The sequence below is a fragment of the Cinclus cinclus genome, chromosome 3 (genome assembly GCF_963662255.1).
Source record: "Cinclus cinclus chromosome 3, bCinCin1.1, whole genome shotgun sequence".
In the NCBI taxonomy this organism is placed as follows: domain Eukaryota; kingdom Metazoa; phylum Chordata; class Aves; order Passeriformes; family Cinclidae; genus Cinclus; species Cinclus cinclus.
Genome location: NC_085048.1, coordinates 35,855,113 through 35,871,909, shown reverse-complemented (window position 1 = coordinate 35,871,909; position 16,797 = coordinate 35,855,113). Strand labels below are relative to the sequence as shown.

General features: G+C 42.6%; 1 protein-coding gene across 1 annotated transcript; it reads left to right on the top strand.

Moving 5' to 3' along the window:
• Positions 1-597: 597 nt before the first annotated feature.
• LOC134042467 (gamma-aminobutyric acid receptor subunit rho-1) lies at positions 598-13,609 on the top strand. Its single transcript, XM_062489873.1, has 8 exons — positions 598-631; positions 1,977-2,044; positions 3,843-4,066; positions 7,415-7,497; positions 8,457-8,597; positions 9,055-9,207; positions 10,903-11,099; positions 12,030-13,609. The coding sequence occupies exons 1-8, from the start codon at positions 613-615 to the stop codon at positions 12,318-12,320; spliced, it is 1,176 nt and encodes a 391-aa protein (XP_062345857.1). The 5' UTR covers positions 598-612; the 3' UTR covers positions 12,321-13,609.
• The last annotated feature ends 3,188 nt before the right edge of the window (positions 13,610-16,797 follow it).

The window sequence follows — 16,797 nt, the reverse complement described above, 5'->3', positions numbered from 1 at the left end:
TTTAATACTCAGAGATCTCCCAGGTCTGTAATGCTCCTTTTTATCCTTGATGGAAATCTGGGGCAGAAGCTAATAATTTTGTCCCAAGTTAGGGAATGGCCTGCCTCCTGGCCTGGTTCCCAGACTATCTCCATTTTGTTCCTGGGCAGCAGCCAGTAGCTTATTTGATATATTGTTTCCCTAATTCCTGGTCTCAGGCTCCATCATAACTCAGTATCAGGAATGCCTCCCCCTCTCCACTCATCCTCTAGCCCACACCTTTTAATGACTGTCCCCAAACTGCTGTGTGCAGAGAGAATTTTACAGGGACAAAAAGCCACCAAACAAATGTTTTCCCAGTGCTAAAATTATCACAGGTGCCAAATTGTATGCTCAGTGCAGAAATGAGTTTTTAATGACATGCTGCCCGGCACTGCCACAGTCACAGGGTCATGATCCAAGGGGTGGATGTTCTGAGGAGCAAATGGAGTGAAACAAGCAGGCACTGGTCAGGGCTCACAGCTGTGCTTCTCTCCTCCTGGTAGCCCCATCTTAAAACGAAGCCCTGACATCACCAAATCTCCCCTGACAAAGTCAGAGCAGCTGCTGCGAATAGATGACCACGACTTCAGCATGAGACCAGGTTTTGGAGGTAGGAAACATGCACATTTGTCACTGTTCCTGTTTTACACTGTCACTTCTTTATACTGTAACATGTGCAGCAGTGAAGAAGCAGGTTGGCTTTTCTGTCTCTAATTTCTGCTCTTTTGAGTTGTGAACTCATGGCACTCTTGGGTGAAGAGAGGTTCAGTGAAATAGCATTCTGGATGAGCAGAAAGCGTAGTCAAAGGCATGTAAATGTGATTAACAGGCAATATATTGTTCCTGGTGCTCAGTGTTACTTTCCTCTGATAGAAATCTGCAAATACACTCTATGTTTATTCCTGGATGATGGGGAAAGTCTAAGTTTTTGTCTTAGTGTGGCCATATGTGTGCAAAATCAAATGACATACTGCACTTAATTCATTTATAACCTAAAAGAAAATATTTTGACTGCCTGTATTAATGCTTGCTCACATTTTTGTGGCTGTATGCTAGAGCAACCTAAGCTTTCAGGGAAATGGACGAAGGAGAACACGCTTTCTTTCAGCCCATCGGATTAGAGAATGTTGTAATTTATCTGCCCTTTCTGGCTGACAGATGGTCATTCAAATCCAGGATACCATTATATACTCTGATGAAAGCAGATTTTATCACTAAATGCTCAATATACCAAATACCAGCATGTTCAATTAATTTAAAAACATTTCAGTTTCACAGCAGTTCACAAATGTGAGCATTATTTTACTTGACAGCAGTCCTGGACTGTAATTGCCAGAGTTATATGAGGGACTAGACAAAGCCTGAAGAAGGGAAAAAAGTTCAGAATCCCTATTACATGGGGTCACAGTTGGATTGTTCCCCTCAGGAGCCTCAGGCTCAATGGCACATTCCAGTGTTCTGCAATGTACCTCCTCATGTCACCCTTTCTTTTCCACAACTGAGCACTGATTTTTGTAAGTCAAATACACATAGTAGCTCTCATGGATGTTTTTAGCCTGCAAGGGGAGCAAAAGTGAGGGAAAATCTCCCACATTCCCTTAGTTGGGCCACCACTGGTCTGTCTGTGAATGGATCCTCTCCCAGTAATCTGTCTCGCCAGTCCTGGACCCAAGCACTAGAGCTAAAAACAATTAAAGTTGCTTTTAAATTTTGAAAGGTCACATGCAGGATGACACAATAAAAAGAGAAAGTAATTAGTGGGTCAGTCTCATTACTGACTTTAGTTGTTATTAGGAGGTTTTTGTTGTGAATTCCAATCATTTATACTTTCTATTGGTTTACTGTTGTTTCTAAAGCATCTATTTCTCTCTGTAAGAAAGATTGCTGTAAGAGGATTGCTTTGTCTCACTAGGTTTGTACTTTGTGAACTCCTGATTTTACTTTTTTTCCCCTAGGCCCTGCAATTCCTGTTGGGGTGGATGTCCAAGTTGAAAGTCTGGACAGCATTTCTGAGGTGGACATGGTAAGTCACAGATGGGAACTCTGGAGACGAAAACTCTGCAGGTTACCTGGGTTTGTGTCCTTGGGGTTTGAACACTGTCAAGGACAAACATTCCAGTCTCCAGATGCAGATTCAGGTTTGATCAGAGTCTGCCAACAATTACTTCTATTGACCTCATGCTACCATTTCATGGTCCTTGAAGCAGAAGGAAGAAATCTGACATTTTCTTTTCTCTAGGACAAAATGATAAAATATTGCCAGGACTGTCTCAAAGGATTTGGGTTTCTGCATTTTCTTAAATAGTGATAACACACTTAAAAGCTCTGAGGAGACCAATGAATGTGTTTGTTTTAAGGCACTTACATGCTGCAGACATAGTGTCACTTTGGACAAGTTCTGAGGTAGTCAGGGGCCAGAGAGCTCCCAAGGAAAACGGAAATGGCTTTAAATTGAAAGAGAGTAGGTTTTGATCAGATGTAAGGAAGAAATTCTTTACTCAGAGCATGGTGAGGCACTGGAACAGACTGCCCAGAGAAGTTGTGGATGCCCCATCCCATTCAAGGTCAGACTAGAGAGGCTTTGAACAACTTGGTTTAGTGGAAGATAGCCTGCCAATGTCAGGGGGTTGGAGCAAGAGGGTCTTTAAGGGCACTCTTCCAATCCAAAACATTCTACAACCCACAATGTCTCTCAGTAATTCAGGTTTTGCTTTGGAAGAGAAAAAAATCACTCCTCAATATGGAATATTTTTCAAAATGTCTTGACTTTTCAACAGAATTATCAAACAGCTCTGAAGGTTTCACAGGAAGCCCCAGATTCTCTGTGCTCCTAATTAACAGATGGTTGAAGAGCCTGCCCTGGACCTCCTGCCATTCCTGACCTAGGAACAGGGCTGTGTGGTAGCACAGCTGGTGGTTGGCAAACACACTGGTGGCATGTCAGGCTCCTGTCTCTGCAACCATTTCAGCTCTTGTGTGGGCTGAGATATCTGCAGTCATCTGACCTCAGGGGTGAGCATTTTCCCTAGAACTGGGGACCCCTCCAGCTGATTCCCTGACTCAGGCTCTTGGCACCCTGACAGCTAGCCATGGGTATCTTGAGCTTTCACCTGTTCTGGTTGAGGAGAAAGCATGTGAAGGTGGCCAGAGGGCCCCTAAAAAGCTTTGGGACATGAAAGAAAAGTGAAAGAACTAACATCGAGGACTTAGAAGTTAAAGAAAAAGACCAAACCCCCAAAACAAACCCCAAACCAAGCAAAACCCAAATAACAAAGCTGTTCTTCTTTTTTTTCTTTTTTTTCTTTTTTAATCAAACATCATGATTTTGAATTAGTTCCCATGGCTTTTGAATACTGCCCCTGTTCCTTCTCTAATGTCATGTTGCAACGCTCATCAGCATGGGCAAACCATTATATGGCCTTGGGTTAAAAAATTAAAAAGAAAACAGGGTCGATTTGGGCTCTTAGCAAAATAATAATGGAGAAGATTTTATATTTTCAGAATCAATAGTTTTTAACTCATGCAGCTTTACAGAAAAATGCCACAGTGTTTAGCAAGATCATGACTTGTTTTTTAAATGAAGACTCACCAGTGATAGAGTTACTCATTCTGTACTAAATTTAAGCTTGAGAAGTGAGTTGTGTCTGAACCCAGTAAACTTCTCTGACCTGATGGATAAACAAGCTGCCTCTGGTGATGCCCCTTGCAGCCCAGGGAGTGGGTGTGCCCTCAGGAGAGGTGCTTTACAGTTCCTGGCTTGTCCCAGAGAGGAGCAATCACTACTATGCTGATCAGGTGTAAGTTGTGACTGTTTGCTGCAGGACTTCACCATGACGCTTTATCTGAGGCACTACTGGAAAGATGAGAGGCTGTCATTCCCCAGCACCAACAATCAAAGCATGACCTTTGATGGCAGACTGGTGAAGAAGATCTGGGTCCCTGACATGTTCTTCGTGCACTCCAAGCGTTCCTTCATCCACGACACCACCACAGACAATGTCATGCTGCGGGTCCAGCCAGATGGGAAGGTACTTTATAGCCTCAGGTAAAACTGCATTCAGTCAATGCAAGCTATTAGTGGAAAGAGAAAGTGGCTTAATTGATTCCTGTATTGTGTTTTTGCATGACTTCATACAAAAAAAAGGCATAAAAGGGAATGAATGTGCTGGCTATCCACAGACATCAGAGTGCCTGGATGATTCCATTTAAGTGCCTGTCACAGAAAGTCAGTTTCTGTGCCAGCATTGTTGGTTCCATCATTGTCCCTTCACCTTGTGAGCACAGCTAGCCCCTGTTCCTGTTGGGAAGCTGCAGTCAGATGTGGCAGTCCCTTAGAGCAGCTCCACAGGGCACTGCTGAAGAGGCAGGGCACATTCTAAATAAAAGAGCAGTGTCTGTTAATAAAAAGAAACCCAGGGAAGCTATAATTATCCACCTCACTACACAGCAAAGTCTCTGGCCTTAGCAAAATGTGCAGTTTCTATTCTTGAAAGCAATAATGAAGAAGGATAAAATATACCAAGTGCCACTTTATGATAAGCAAAACAACACAGGGAACATCCTTCAGCACATGAAGTGACGAGTTTCAGAGCAAGGGTATATAGCTCCTGGTGACTCCCATGCATGGTTAGAACAACCCAAACTCTTGGTTTGTCTCTTCCTGCTTTTGCTCACTTTTCATGTGAAATCCATGAAAGCTCCTTGCAGGAGATATTTTTGGTAAAAATTGCTTTGTCCTCTGGCTTGAAGGATGGTCCCAGCTCTGGCTTTCTCCCTTATTTTCAAAATATTTCATCAGTTGACATAAGTCTGAAAGTTATTAAACTGTGATTTTAAAATTTGACAGTGATAAGTAACACTTTCATGCTTGGAGATGCTAAGTGAGGAGCATCTGTGTTGTGTTAACCCCAGCTGGCAACTGATCCCCATGTAGATACTGGCTCACTCCCTCCTGGTGGGAGGGAGAAGGGAATTGGAACATAAAAGGCAAAAAAACCTCGTGGCTTGAGATAAAGGCAGATAATTAGGTAAACAAAAGCCCCATGCACAGGCAAAGAAAATCAAGAAATTAATTCACCCCTTCCCTGGGGCAGGCAGGGGTTCAGGCACCCCCAGAAAAGCAGAGCTCCATCACATGTAACAGTCACTTGGAAACATGAATGCTTTTATTCCAAACTTCCACCCCTTCATTCTTCTTCCCCCACTTCATATGCTGGGCATGATGCCATGTGCTGTGGAATGTCCTTTGGGATCAGCTGTCCCCTCCAAACTCCCTGTGCACCCTCAGCCTCTTCTCTTTTGGGGTGGGGTGAAAAGTAGAAAAGGCTTCAGTGCTGTGGAAGCCCTGCTCAGCATTGATGAAAATTTCCCTGTATTATTAACACTGCTTTCTGGACAAATCCAGGATGTATTCCCACACTAGCTACTGTGAAAAAAAAAAAAATTGACTCTATCCCAGACAATCAATTTGTCAATTTCTAAAAGAAAAAATCTGTGCTTCTGTTTTACTTGGCTGCAGCTCCATCCAGTTAGAAAACAAGTATTGCCAAAGGACTCATAAAAACCTATTAGAAAGGAAATTTCTGTACTATATTCTGATGCAAGAATGCCAACATCACCTCCACAGCAATGAAATAACAAAATCCCTGATAAATAACCAAAGCATCAGATGATAGATAATACATTCTGAAGGACAAAAAGAAGGAAAACCTGACTGAAAGGAGGTCAGTATCAGCAAGACTCGTAGATTTAACTAGTGAGAAAGTCACAGAATACACTGCTTGTGAAGGCTGTGGAGATCTTTAGGGAATGTTGGTAGTGGCAGAGGTGAAGCTGAGTCTGCCACAAGGTGAGGGCGTAACTTCTCAGCCTGCCAAGGTTTTCTATGATTCTACAAAAAAGTCAAGCAAAGAAATTCTTGATTCCCTAGGGGGCACCAGTTTGACAAAAATTCTTTTGTTCTTTGATATTTTTATCTTACAGTTCATTTGAATTCATAGCCTGAACATTGTCTTCCTTCTCATTATGAAAGATTTTTCTTCACTCAGCAGGTTAGACAAGATTCAGGTATTCTTTAGGCCTTTGCAAAGTTTGGCCAGGTCCTGAGTACAATAAAAAAGGACAAGAACATGACATAATATTCAGCTATAGCACGATGCCTACACATTCATTTAGCTGTCAGTCCTCTGCATTGCAAGTATTTTGGGTTATCTAAAGAAGGGGAACAGGAGGAGATCAAACTGCTCAGATCTTCCACAGCCTTGTGCTTAAACAATTGCCTGGTACAAAGTGGTGGTGAATGCCTTCAGTAGCAAATAGGCAGAGTTTCAGTACTTTATTCAGCAGCGAGCACGAGCTGCAATGCTTCATGAATGCTGGGGAAGGATGAAGGCTCCCATAAGAACATACAGGTCCTTACTGCTGTCTGCACTGCTGAATGCCTTTGCCTGCAGACTGTATTTTTCCTTGGTGTCTGCCTTTTTAGGGTTCTTTGGCAGACATTGTTTTTTCATCTTGGAAACCAACATAGACCTCACTGGCACCTAAACTTCCATTTGAGTCAAGCACTTTCACTCAAAGGCTAAATCCTGACAGGAAAGCAACATCGGACAGAACCCACTTGTGCAGGAGGACTACTAGCATAAGGGATTGCATTGTGTTTTTATCATATGTGACAGACATCTCTCTACCATTTACCCTTCTACAGCTTATTAATTCTTTCCCCAGTATGATTTATGCTTTCATTTTAATTTACTTCTCCAGAGTCCAAATCAGTCAAGATTTATGGTTGCTTCCAGTTCAAGCACCAAATTATGCTGTTAAAAATATGATAATCAGATCATATCAAGGCCAAAGATTTTGACTGATGGGCCGGAGCATTTCGGTGGTCACTGTTGCATTCTAGCTCCAGCCCTGTGCCCTCTGGTGGCTGATTCCTTTGTGTGGTCACTGGGTTCCCACTGAGCAGCTGGAAATTCGCTGTACGCAAGGAAATTACCTGCATCCCTCATGGCATTACAATGGCTTTGATAAATGCAAATTGTTTTATTGTACAAAGCACCTGTTAAAAGGACAGATGTCTTTCAGATATTTTTGCTGATCGTCGGGTGTATGTCCTTTTTGCCCTTTCTCATTTTCTTCTCCAATGCTTTTATCATTTAATTGGAATTTGTAATGGCCTAATTTTCTAGTCACATTTTTTAACAGTAGTTTGCTGAGAGGAAGAATCGGCTTTAACTAAAGTGGAATTGATTTAGCTGAATGGAAGGAATTTATTTTTAGTTACGTGGTGCTGGCTGTAGCTGTTCAATAAAAGACCAAACTCACAGCTTTACTATTTTTCAGTCACATAAGGAGACAAGTTTTTAACGGAGTGGATTTTTATTATTCCCAGAGTTACAGTAACAGCAATGTGCAACATGGATTTTAGTCGCTTTCCCCTGGACACGCAGACATGTTCCCTGGAGATTGAAAGCTGTAAGTAAAGAGGAGGCGTAGGGGAGCCAAGGGGACCTCATGGGCACCCAAACTGTGTTAAACCAATAATTAATTATGGCAATAATTAAATTGCTGCTAGATTCATGGGAGGTCTAACCAAAATCACGTGGATAAATGGCCATATGACCTTCATGGCACCATCTGCTCATCCGTGGTGTACAAACCACGATGGGGTAGTGATTAATTGCCTTCCCCCTATGCTTCTTAGTCCTATTTCAGATAAACCCAGCTTATGCCCCTTGCCCCAAATATGATGCACACATGAATTGGCCAGATTTCATGCAGCAACACTTTAAACTTTCAGCTTTTTTGACTTATTTTCTTATCTTTCTTAAGCTTGCAATAAGAAATTACAATCTTAATTCTGTTTTAATACATTTATATGTGATTTTTTTCCCCTGTGTGTAAAGAGCTGCTACTAAACCCATTTGAAAGGATTAACATTTCTGTTACTTCCACATATATTAAAAAACAAAGTAATACTCTTGTGTATATAATAGGCAGAAAGTTTATCCAAGAGCTTTTTCTCCTGCATGCCTCAGGCCATTGACAGATTGTTCCTCTCTTCACCCCAAGCTGGTTCTTTCTGCTCAGGCTCCCTTTCTTTGCTTTTGATTTTAGGAGGTTTACAAGAAAGAATTTTTCAAGTTCTGATGCAGCGGGTTACTTGACACACATATTATATGTGTGAAACTATGATTAGAGAAACGGGAGGGTTAACAAAACGTAACAGGCATCAGGCCTGAGGGCTCTGACAATGAGCTAGCCCACTCCTTGCCACAGCCATACCCACCATCTAGGTGGGTGGCAGTCGGGAATTTGAGTTTTTCAGCTGGGAGCTCTGAGGGAGCCAGGAGGGCTGTGTGGGCACACCCTGGGTTGTGGGGGTGGTAGCAGCTGTCTCAGTGCACTATCCTGAGTTTGCTCTGCTTCCCTAGATGCCTACACTGAAGATGACCTTATGCTCTACTGGAAGAATGGGAATGATTCCCTAAAAACAGATGAGAGGATATCGTTGTCCCAGTTCCTGATTCAGGAATTTCACACCACCACAAAGCTTGCTTTTTACAGCAGCACAGGTGGGCAACCAGAGCACCAGCTAGAGCTGGGGGAAGAAGGGGTGAAAACTGTCTCTCTTGGACCTGAGTCTTGAGTCTGTGAGCTCCTTGGACATATGGAGGATTGTCCACTGGGGGCTCTCTCTGTGTCCCATCAGACCTGCCACTCTTCTCTACCAAGTTGGCTGTCCCTGCCACACATTTCCATCTTAATGGTCATGCAGTCTGGATCTTCAAGTCTTAAGTTGAATTAAACTCTCTGTTGCCTAGGTTATATTTTCTGGAAGATATCAGCCCAAGAGATGCTTTGGCTTTGATAATTGGTTCAGTAAGGATTTTTTTCTGTAAATTGCAGTGATCTGCAGCCATTAACTGTGTTTTGATAAGATAGACACTTTTCCCCTGGTGCAGCATCACCTCATCTGAAAGCAGTCTGATGCTGGTGTAAGTTCTCTTTTTTATTCTCTCTGTTTCACAGGGTGGTACAATCGCCTCTATATAAACTTCACTTTACGCCGACACATCTTCTTCTTCCTGCTCCAAACCTACTTCCCTGCCACTCTCATGGTCATGTTGTCCTGGGTGTCCTTCTGGATCGACCGACGAGCAGTTCCTGCCAGAGTCCCGTTAGGTAAAAACAATCTTGTAGTCAGCAGACCTGAGAGACAAAAGCTGTAACCACAGCCTTGACCATCAAGGTGAAATCCCCTGTGCCATGCACTGCCCCTGTGTTACCCTGAGGCACAGAAATCAGCTGTGCCATACACGTGTGCCCCAGGGTCAGGGCATGTGTCCCCTCATGCTAGGAGCTCTCCTCGTGCCCTGGAGTGCCAAACAAGTTGCCTTCCCTGTTTGCACAAGATAGTCCTGAAATTAATCTGAGAGCAAACATTCCACTCTGCTTTTATTGCTCTAAACAGAGACAGGGCACGTGTACAGCCCAGGTGTCAGTACCCTTCAGAGACTTCAGTGAGCGAGAAGGTGAAAATCAGTATCAGCAGCCCTGACAAAATTTCAGTTTATTGAGTTTTGCTAGAGGAGGGAAGTAGGAGGTAACTCAGCTGAACTGTGCCGTGCAGTTTAACATGTTAAATGAGTTTGCACTGCAGCATGAGGGATTCAGCTTTCCCTTTTGCAGCATCTTTCTGAGAGATGAGGCCATATGTCACAGGAGTCACCATAGGAGCAGAACTGTGATAGGGACATAAATCTTCTTCTAAAGTGGATGCTTTGCCCTCAGCAAAGTGTTGTTTGTTTTTTTGCAGATTCTGAACTGAAGCTTGCTTCCTCTTATTCCAGGCAATATGCCTCAGGATTTTATTTATTCTTAAAGTCATATTCCTCAGCAGAGAGAATATACAGAAACAAAATAGAGATGGGAATATAGTAGTTTTTCATGTCTTACTTTAGAAACAGCACCCATTGCCTCGAGACATCATTAAAACAAGCATAAGTATATGGGCCATGGCTTTTCAGAAGATGTAGGCACTGCCTTAGCAGTATTTTTAGCACCTAGATACTCCTGTGAATTCAGTCCTTTGTGGTTATATACATAATTTCAACTTCCAAAGCAGTCACTAGTGTGACATAATTAGCCCCTGAAATGAGAGGGCCACAGAGAGGCTCTCTCACAGCCAGGGTAATGCTGAACTACAGGGATTCCTGCCCTTGCTTGTGTGCTCATTGTGCTCACCCAGGGTGTAATGTGGGGCAGCACTGCCTTGTGGGGCACCATATTCCCTGCTTTTTCTCCAGTGAAAGCACAGACCAGGTGTGAGAGTCAGGTGGGGACTTCAGTGATTTCTCATAAAGAGGACTTCCCAGGTGAAGTCTAGCATACAGAAAACACAGGGCAAACAGGTAAAACCAGCAGTTTCGCCTGTGTCCATGCTGTGGAGGGGTTGAACTAGAAGCTGAGATACTCAGAATTGTAGAATCATAGAATATCTTGAGTTGGAAGGGACCCAAAAGGATCACAGAGTTCAAATCCATGTACTGGTACCCCTCCAGGGACTGTCCTGAGCCTGGAATGGGGTGCAGGCAGCAGAGGGTCGAAGTGTGTGGTGAGGAGCCAAATTAGCAACACCTGAGACCAGAATTAGAGCTGTGCTCACCAAATAGAGGAGAAAACCCCAGACATAAATCAGGGCTGCCTGGACCCTTCTTAGGCAGTGAAACTCATTACCCAAAAGTGAGAAAAAAATATTGCTAGGTAAATTCAGATGTCAGGAAATTGTAGCAACTGCTACTTGTGTAGCAGCTGTACTTGTGATGAAGAGTGTGGTTTAAAAGCATCTTATGGTCTTTTCTGCTGGTGTATTCCCAGGGATAACAACCGTGCTGACCATGTCCACAATCATCACTGGGGTGAATGCCTCCATGCCTCGTGTTTCCTACATCAAAGCAGTGGACATTTACCTGTGGGTCAGTTTTGTGTTTGTCTTCCTCTCGGTGTTGGAATATGCAGCTGTGAATTACCTGACAACAGTGCAAGAGCGGAAGGAGAGGAAACTGCGGGACAAGGTGAGGTTTTCTATCTCCATCATCATTTTATTGCACCTGGGAAAATGTGTGGCAAAAGCCTGGAAATGTTCAAAGCTTTGTAATTGCAGTGTGCGGCCCTCAGCTGCCTGGGGAAAACACAGTGTGTGCAAAAACACACCAGCAGTGAGATATGGCACGTTATAAAGATTTGCCACACACAACCCACACCCAAGCTCACTCCTCTTTCTTTGGAGTCTGAGCAGGCTAAGTCCCTCTAGGTATAGTCCTCCACTGCCCATATAGATAGGATGGGTCTTAGGATTTTACTTTTTTTTTTATACTCTAGATTAAAACGTGTGGGTAGAATCAATTGGATTCTGCATTTTGGGTTTCAGATGACTTGACAGATATTCCCCACTTTTTTCTATGCACAGTCTAAACATATACAATGATCCAAATTTTCCCATTCTGCCCCTTTTACATTAAATTTTAACTAGAATTTCAGCCAAGATCTCTCCAAATGGGGCAGGCCTCATACATTCCTTCTTGTGGTTTTCCCTCTGTCTTCCTTGTGTATGTGTCTCCAGACTGAACCCCATACAAGACTAACTGAACAGCCTACAGTCAGGGTTTTGCCTAGGGTTAGGGTTACACCTAGGGTTTTTGATTTTCTCAGCTGCAACGTGCAGGTTCAACCTTTATTTACACCCTGATACCTGTGCCTAAGCCAAAGGAGCTTTTCCACAGAGAGCCCTGCTCTCTCCGTGACTGCACCTGTGCCTTGCAGACATGGAAGTGGAGATGGAAAAGGCTCCTGCCCAGCTCCACCATTTTCTTGGTTTTGTTCTCCCGTTTGCATCCCAGCGGCCTGAATCCCCCAGGCCTCTCCCCATCTCTACGGGATGGAAGGAGGACAGGGATGTCTGTGGACACAACTCAAACCCTTTCCGCCCTTGTCTGTGCCCACAGCCTGCCTGTGCATGCAGCCTACCTCAGCCCCGGCCCATGATGGTGGACGGCAGCTACAACGACGGGGACGTGAACGAGCTGGGACACTTCATGTCCCATGAGGATGGGGACAAGCAGGACCGCATGATGGTGCAGCTGGCGCTGGGCTCGGAGAGGGGCTCGGCCAGGAGGAAAAACCAGAGATATGTCAGCATGCGGATCGACACCCATGCCATCGACAAGTACTCCAGGATAATATTCCCTGGGGCGTACATTCTATTTAATTTGATATATTGGTCCATTTTTTCATAAAGATTCATAACTTCTGTAGTCACACTGTTGTGACATTAAATAAAAGTACAGTCTCATAGGCTAACAGAAAGAAAATAGAGAATTGTTTTGATTGGAAGGAAGACTGATTTTTTTTCCAGGATTTTTTTTTTTTTTTTTAATTAGAGGCAACTAATTTGTGGCATAAATAATTGTGGAAGTTTCACATGTCAGCAAAATATAGGATATACAATGAAAAATTTTATACTTATTTAAAGATGTGCTACATTCCTTCTTGTGCCTCACAGGCCACTGTAAACTATTTTAACAAGTGACTATAATTGCCAGTTGCTTCTATATGGTGCATCCTCCACTTTGTGCCCCTGAAATCCTAATTCTCTGGGTACCTGAGTGCATGCATACATCCTCAGCTCAGCAGTCTGACCACATTCAATACCAATAATTACAAGAATATACAAATACTTGCATGTTTGCAGGATGAGGTCAGAAATGGGAATTACAAACACAAAATATCCAGTACTGGGAAACGCTTTGGCAGGGCTATTGATGGTTACATCTTCCACAGCTTAATGCATGACTCATTTAGCAGTACTTTCAAACTTGTGCTTTGTCTTAATAGTATTTAAAACGTGGAAATATTTCCAAACTGTCTTGACTAGGTTTTTAAAATATGAGTTGCAATGTACATTTAATGAGGAATGAACAAAAGCCAGACTTCCTGTAATGGCAACCAAATCCTCTGGGAAACATAGGAGCTCTCCTTGGATCTGCTTATTTGGGTCACTGGTTGTTTTGCTCTTCATTTTCCAGGGTAAGGTTCTCTCTACAAAATGATCCAGTAAAAACAATCTGTAGTCTATGAAAATAAACCCAAACCACTTCAGGAGAAGTCTCTTCCCTCTGATATAGTCTGGGCATTACCAGCCTGTATAAGCCTGAAAACCTGTTGCAGCCTGCAATGCCAGCAGTAGTTGTACTTGCTTCCAGGAAAATCTGGGTTCATCTGTTTGTAGTAAAAGCATAATAGAAAGGTGCTCAGCAGCTGACAAAGCAGTAGTAAAGACTTTACAAGAGATACCATGCCAAAACCTTTGGAATGAAGTAAGAAATCATCTGACACCATAAGGCAGCAGCTCCACTGCAGACACAGGTACAACAGAATCTGCTTTCATGCTGCATTGTCCTCCAGCATTCTGCAGCACACCATGCCCTCAGAAAAGGCTCAGCACCTTCCAAGGCAGAGAAAGGGGACACAGCTGGAGCTGGGGGCAGTTGGCATTGACATGAGTCCCAATTCTCCAACACAGAGTCTGCAGAGCAGCCAGTCAATGTGAATACACTCCATGGAGAAAAGGCAGAATCTATAACACAGAAGTGATAAAATAGTTCAGAAAAACAAGAATCAGTGGAATGGAATCAGGGGCCTTTACAACACCAGCAGCACCAAAGGTGTATCAGAATTGTGATCATTCAGTTGTTCTGCTGCTACATGATATACACCTGTGTTCACAAAGCTACCTGGGGGTTTGCATTCACAGGACTTTAAAGACACACACTTTTGCACACAATTGCAGAATTCATTACTGCCTGCACAGCAGATACTCTTGTATTTTGCAGGTGGAGCTGCTCTGAGCATCAGACCAAAGCAGTTGTGACTCCAAAAGGAGAGTGAATCTTCTTATATGACACCTGCCCTGGCCTGCCTGTTCTGTCACTCTACCATCAGGTGTGTGGCACAGTCATTGCAGTTGTTTGAACACTGCTGGTTGTTGTTTTTATTTCCTGTGTAAATAAATGTTGCATAAACATATTCAGCATTTCTTAAAACTGCTAAAATTGTGACCTGAAAAACTATCTACACTCATCTCACACAGCCTACATTCCATAGGTAAGGCAGTAAAATCATCAAAGCTAAAAAACATTGAAAAACACACCCACCCATAAGATAGTTTTACTAGTTATTTCTACAGGTTGTTTTAATTTTTCCACATGCACATATACTATTATACCTTTGCTTTAACAAATCCCCTTCATATCATGTTATTCTCCTGTAAGTTTTTTCAAGAGATTATAAAAATGCCTTTTTTTTTTTTTTTAAGCTGTAACCATTTCAGTTAAATGAAAATAGAAAGGTCACTCTGGCAAAAGCAGATAAAAGGTTGACTACCAGGTTTGCCCACTGTACCTTATTCCTTATTCTGATGGCACCTTCCCTCACAAATAGCTCCAAGATTTCTTGGGCAAACTTGCACAATAATGTATTTAGATTCTCGGTATTGCATTTCTCTGTTGTTGTGGCTCCCTGACACAGATTGATATGGACTTTAAAACAAATAAAGCTAATTCTGTGAGGCTGAAAGAAAGCCCTTGGTGGGCCTCATCTCCTCAGCCTCTGAAGTAACCTTGGCTCTCTTGAGAACAGGGTGTGTGGTGTGAAGCAGGTGTGGAAGATGAACAAGAGGATGGGCAGCAGTATGAGCCCATTTATTTGTACAATTTAAGAATAGCATGAACAGGAGTGCCAGATTTTATAGTAAGCTCTTCAGCTCTGTAAGAAGCTTAATGTTCTGTAGTTTGCTGCAGTATGGTACATTCCTTTATAGACTCATTAATCTCATACAACATACATTATTTGGCATCTGATCAGTACATTAAAGGAGATTTTGAAGATAGAAATGGGAGCTGGACTTTTCAGCCCCCTGGCTTTCAGTGGGAGCCTAGTTTCTAACTTCCCATGTGATTTTTCAAAATTTCCCTTCTAGCACAACTCCCTAAACTGATTCCCCAACTTCAATGTTTGGATTTACACTGTTAAGTTACTTGTGTTTTATTTGGGAAACTCTAGTGCCTTTTCAGTCTTATATAAATGTGTATATACATGTATTTTATTACTACAGGATATGTCATATACAGTCAGTGTTTGCTATCAGCAACTGTACTCATAAAAATATTTACATATGCACTTTTTTGGCTTTTAACCTTTCACTGTATAGGTTTTGTATCCAATCATTAACACTCTCCTCCCTTCCACTTCTGCAGTAAATCAGAGAGGTTTGCTTGCTTTTGTTTGTTTCTAGAAACACTCAAAATCACAATAAAACTTCAAATTTGTACAGCATTGTGTGTTTTCTACCTTCAAAAGCATGAACTCCATGAGTTTATACACAGAGAGCTCAAGACCTGATCCAGATGAATACCAAGTGCATCCTTAAATCTGGTTGTGCTGGTAGGGCTGGAGAGTCCCAGGGTTCCACAGGCAGGGCTCTGATAAGAAGCCTGCATGCAAACTCCAGATCACCATGAAGATGATAGTCAGCTTTCCATCTAAGACTGTGTTAGTCCTTGTTGTTCTTGCTTTGGGTGACAATCTGCAATTTCTTTGAGATTAACCCAAAGCCTGGCCTGGAATGAGGCTATGTACAGAAGGCAGGTCTGTGTGTATTGTGGATGGACACAGGTTCTGCCTGCAAGCACATCTAGCTTGGCTCTAGGTTTGGAGGCTGAAGCCTTTGGTAGTCTTTAAGAATGATGATAATTACTGATAGTGTGAAGCAGCAAGGAGGCAAACCTCTGTCTGCAACTAAGAAGCTGCAGATATGCCATCCCTGGGAGTGTTCAAGGCCAGGCTGGAATAGGAAAATAAATGGTATGATTCTAGGAATAGCAAGAAGGCATGAAGAACTAGATGATCTTTTAATCTCCCTTCCAACCCAAACCATTCTGTGATTCTCCAAGAAAATCTAGAGCTATCATAAAAAATAGCACCTTATTTTTACACTATCCTCAACCATCTGGAGGACTTCATTAGGACTGAAGCATTTGGATTCTCACTTTATTTTTAACTAAGGACATTAGATGCAGTTGTAGCTTGAGAAAAATCCTTAGTGAGTTTGTCGAATACTTTTGGCTTCCATTAGTGCCTAGAAGAATCCAAACCAGCAGCAATCATATCCAACTTTGGCTTAGTATAGTTTGGGCATGAGCACTTACGCAGGATGCACCTACTAAGAAAAAAAATGTGGGTGGCAGAAGCAGTTAATGAAGCAGTCTGGTGGACAAAGGCTCTGTGGAGGGCTGCTACCTGCATGACAAGGAAATTGCAAACCTCTGGGGTAGAAAGGAAATAATGTAGACTGACTTTTTCTTTGTCATTTCAAATTTATTCCTAAACATACTGCTCTAAATAAAAGTGTTTTCAGGAATGCTGTTAGCAAGTTATGAGATCACTCAATGAATACTAGAGAAAATTCAACAGCTAATGTGTTGTGGCGCTTCCTCAGAAGAATTCTGTCCTGTTCCTTGTGACTGCAATGGGAGCAGGTACAGAGCACTCACAGTGGGGGGAACCTATTACAGAAATAAGATTCAAAGAACATTAAACTGCTTCCCATTTATGGTTTGAAGAAAGACTGCTGGGCTCTTCTAGAGCAAAAACAGCAGGTTGCAGGTTCTCTCCTTCATAAATCTTTTCATGAAGAATAAACCCATCACATTTCAT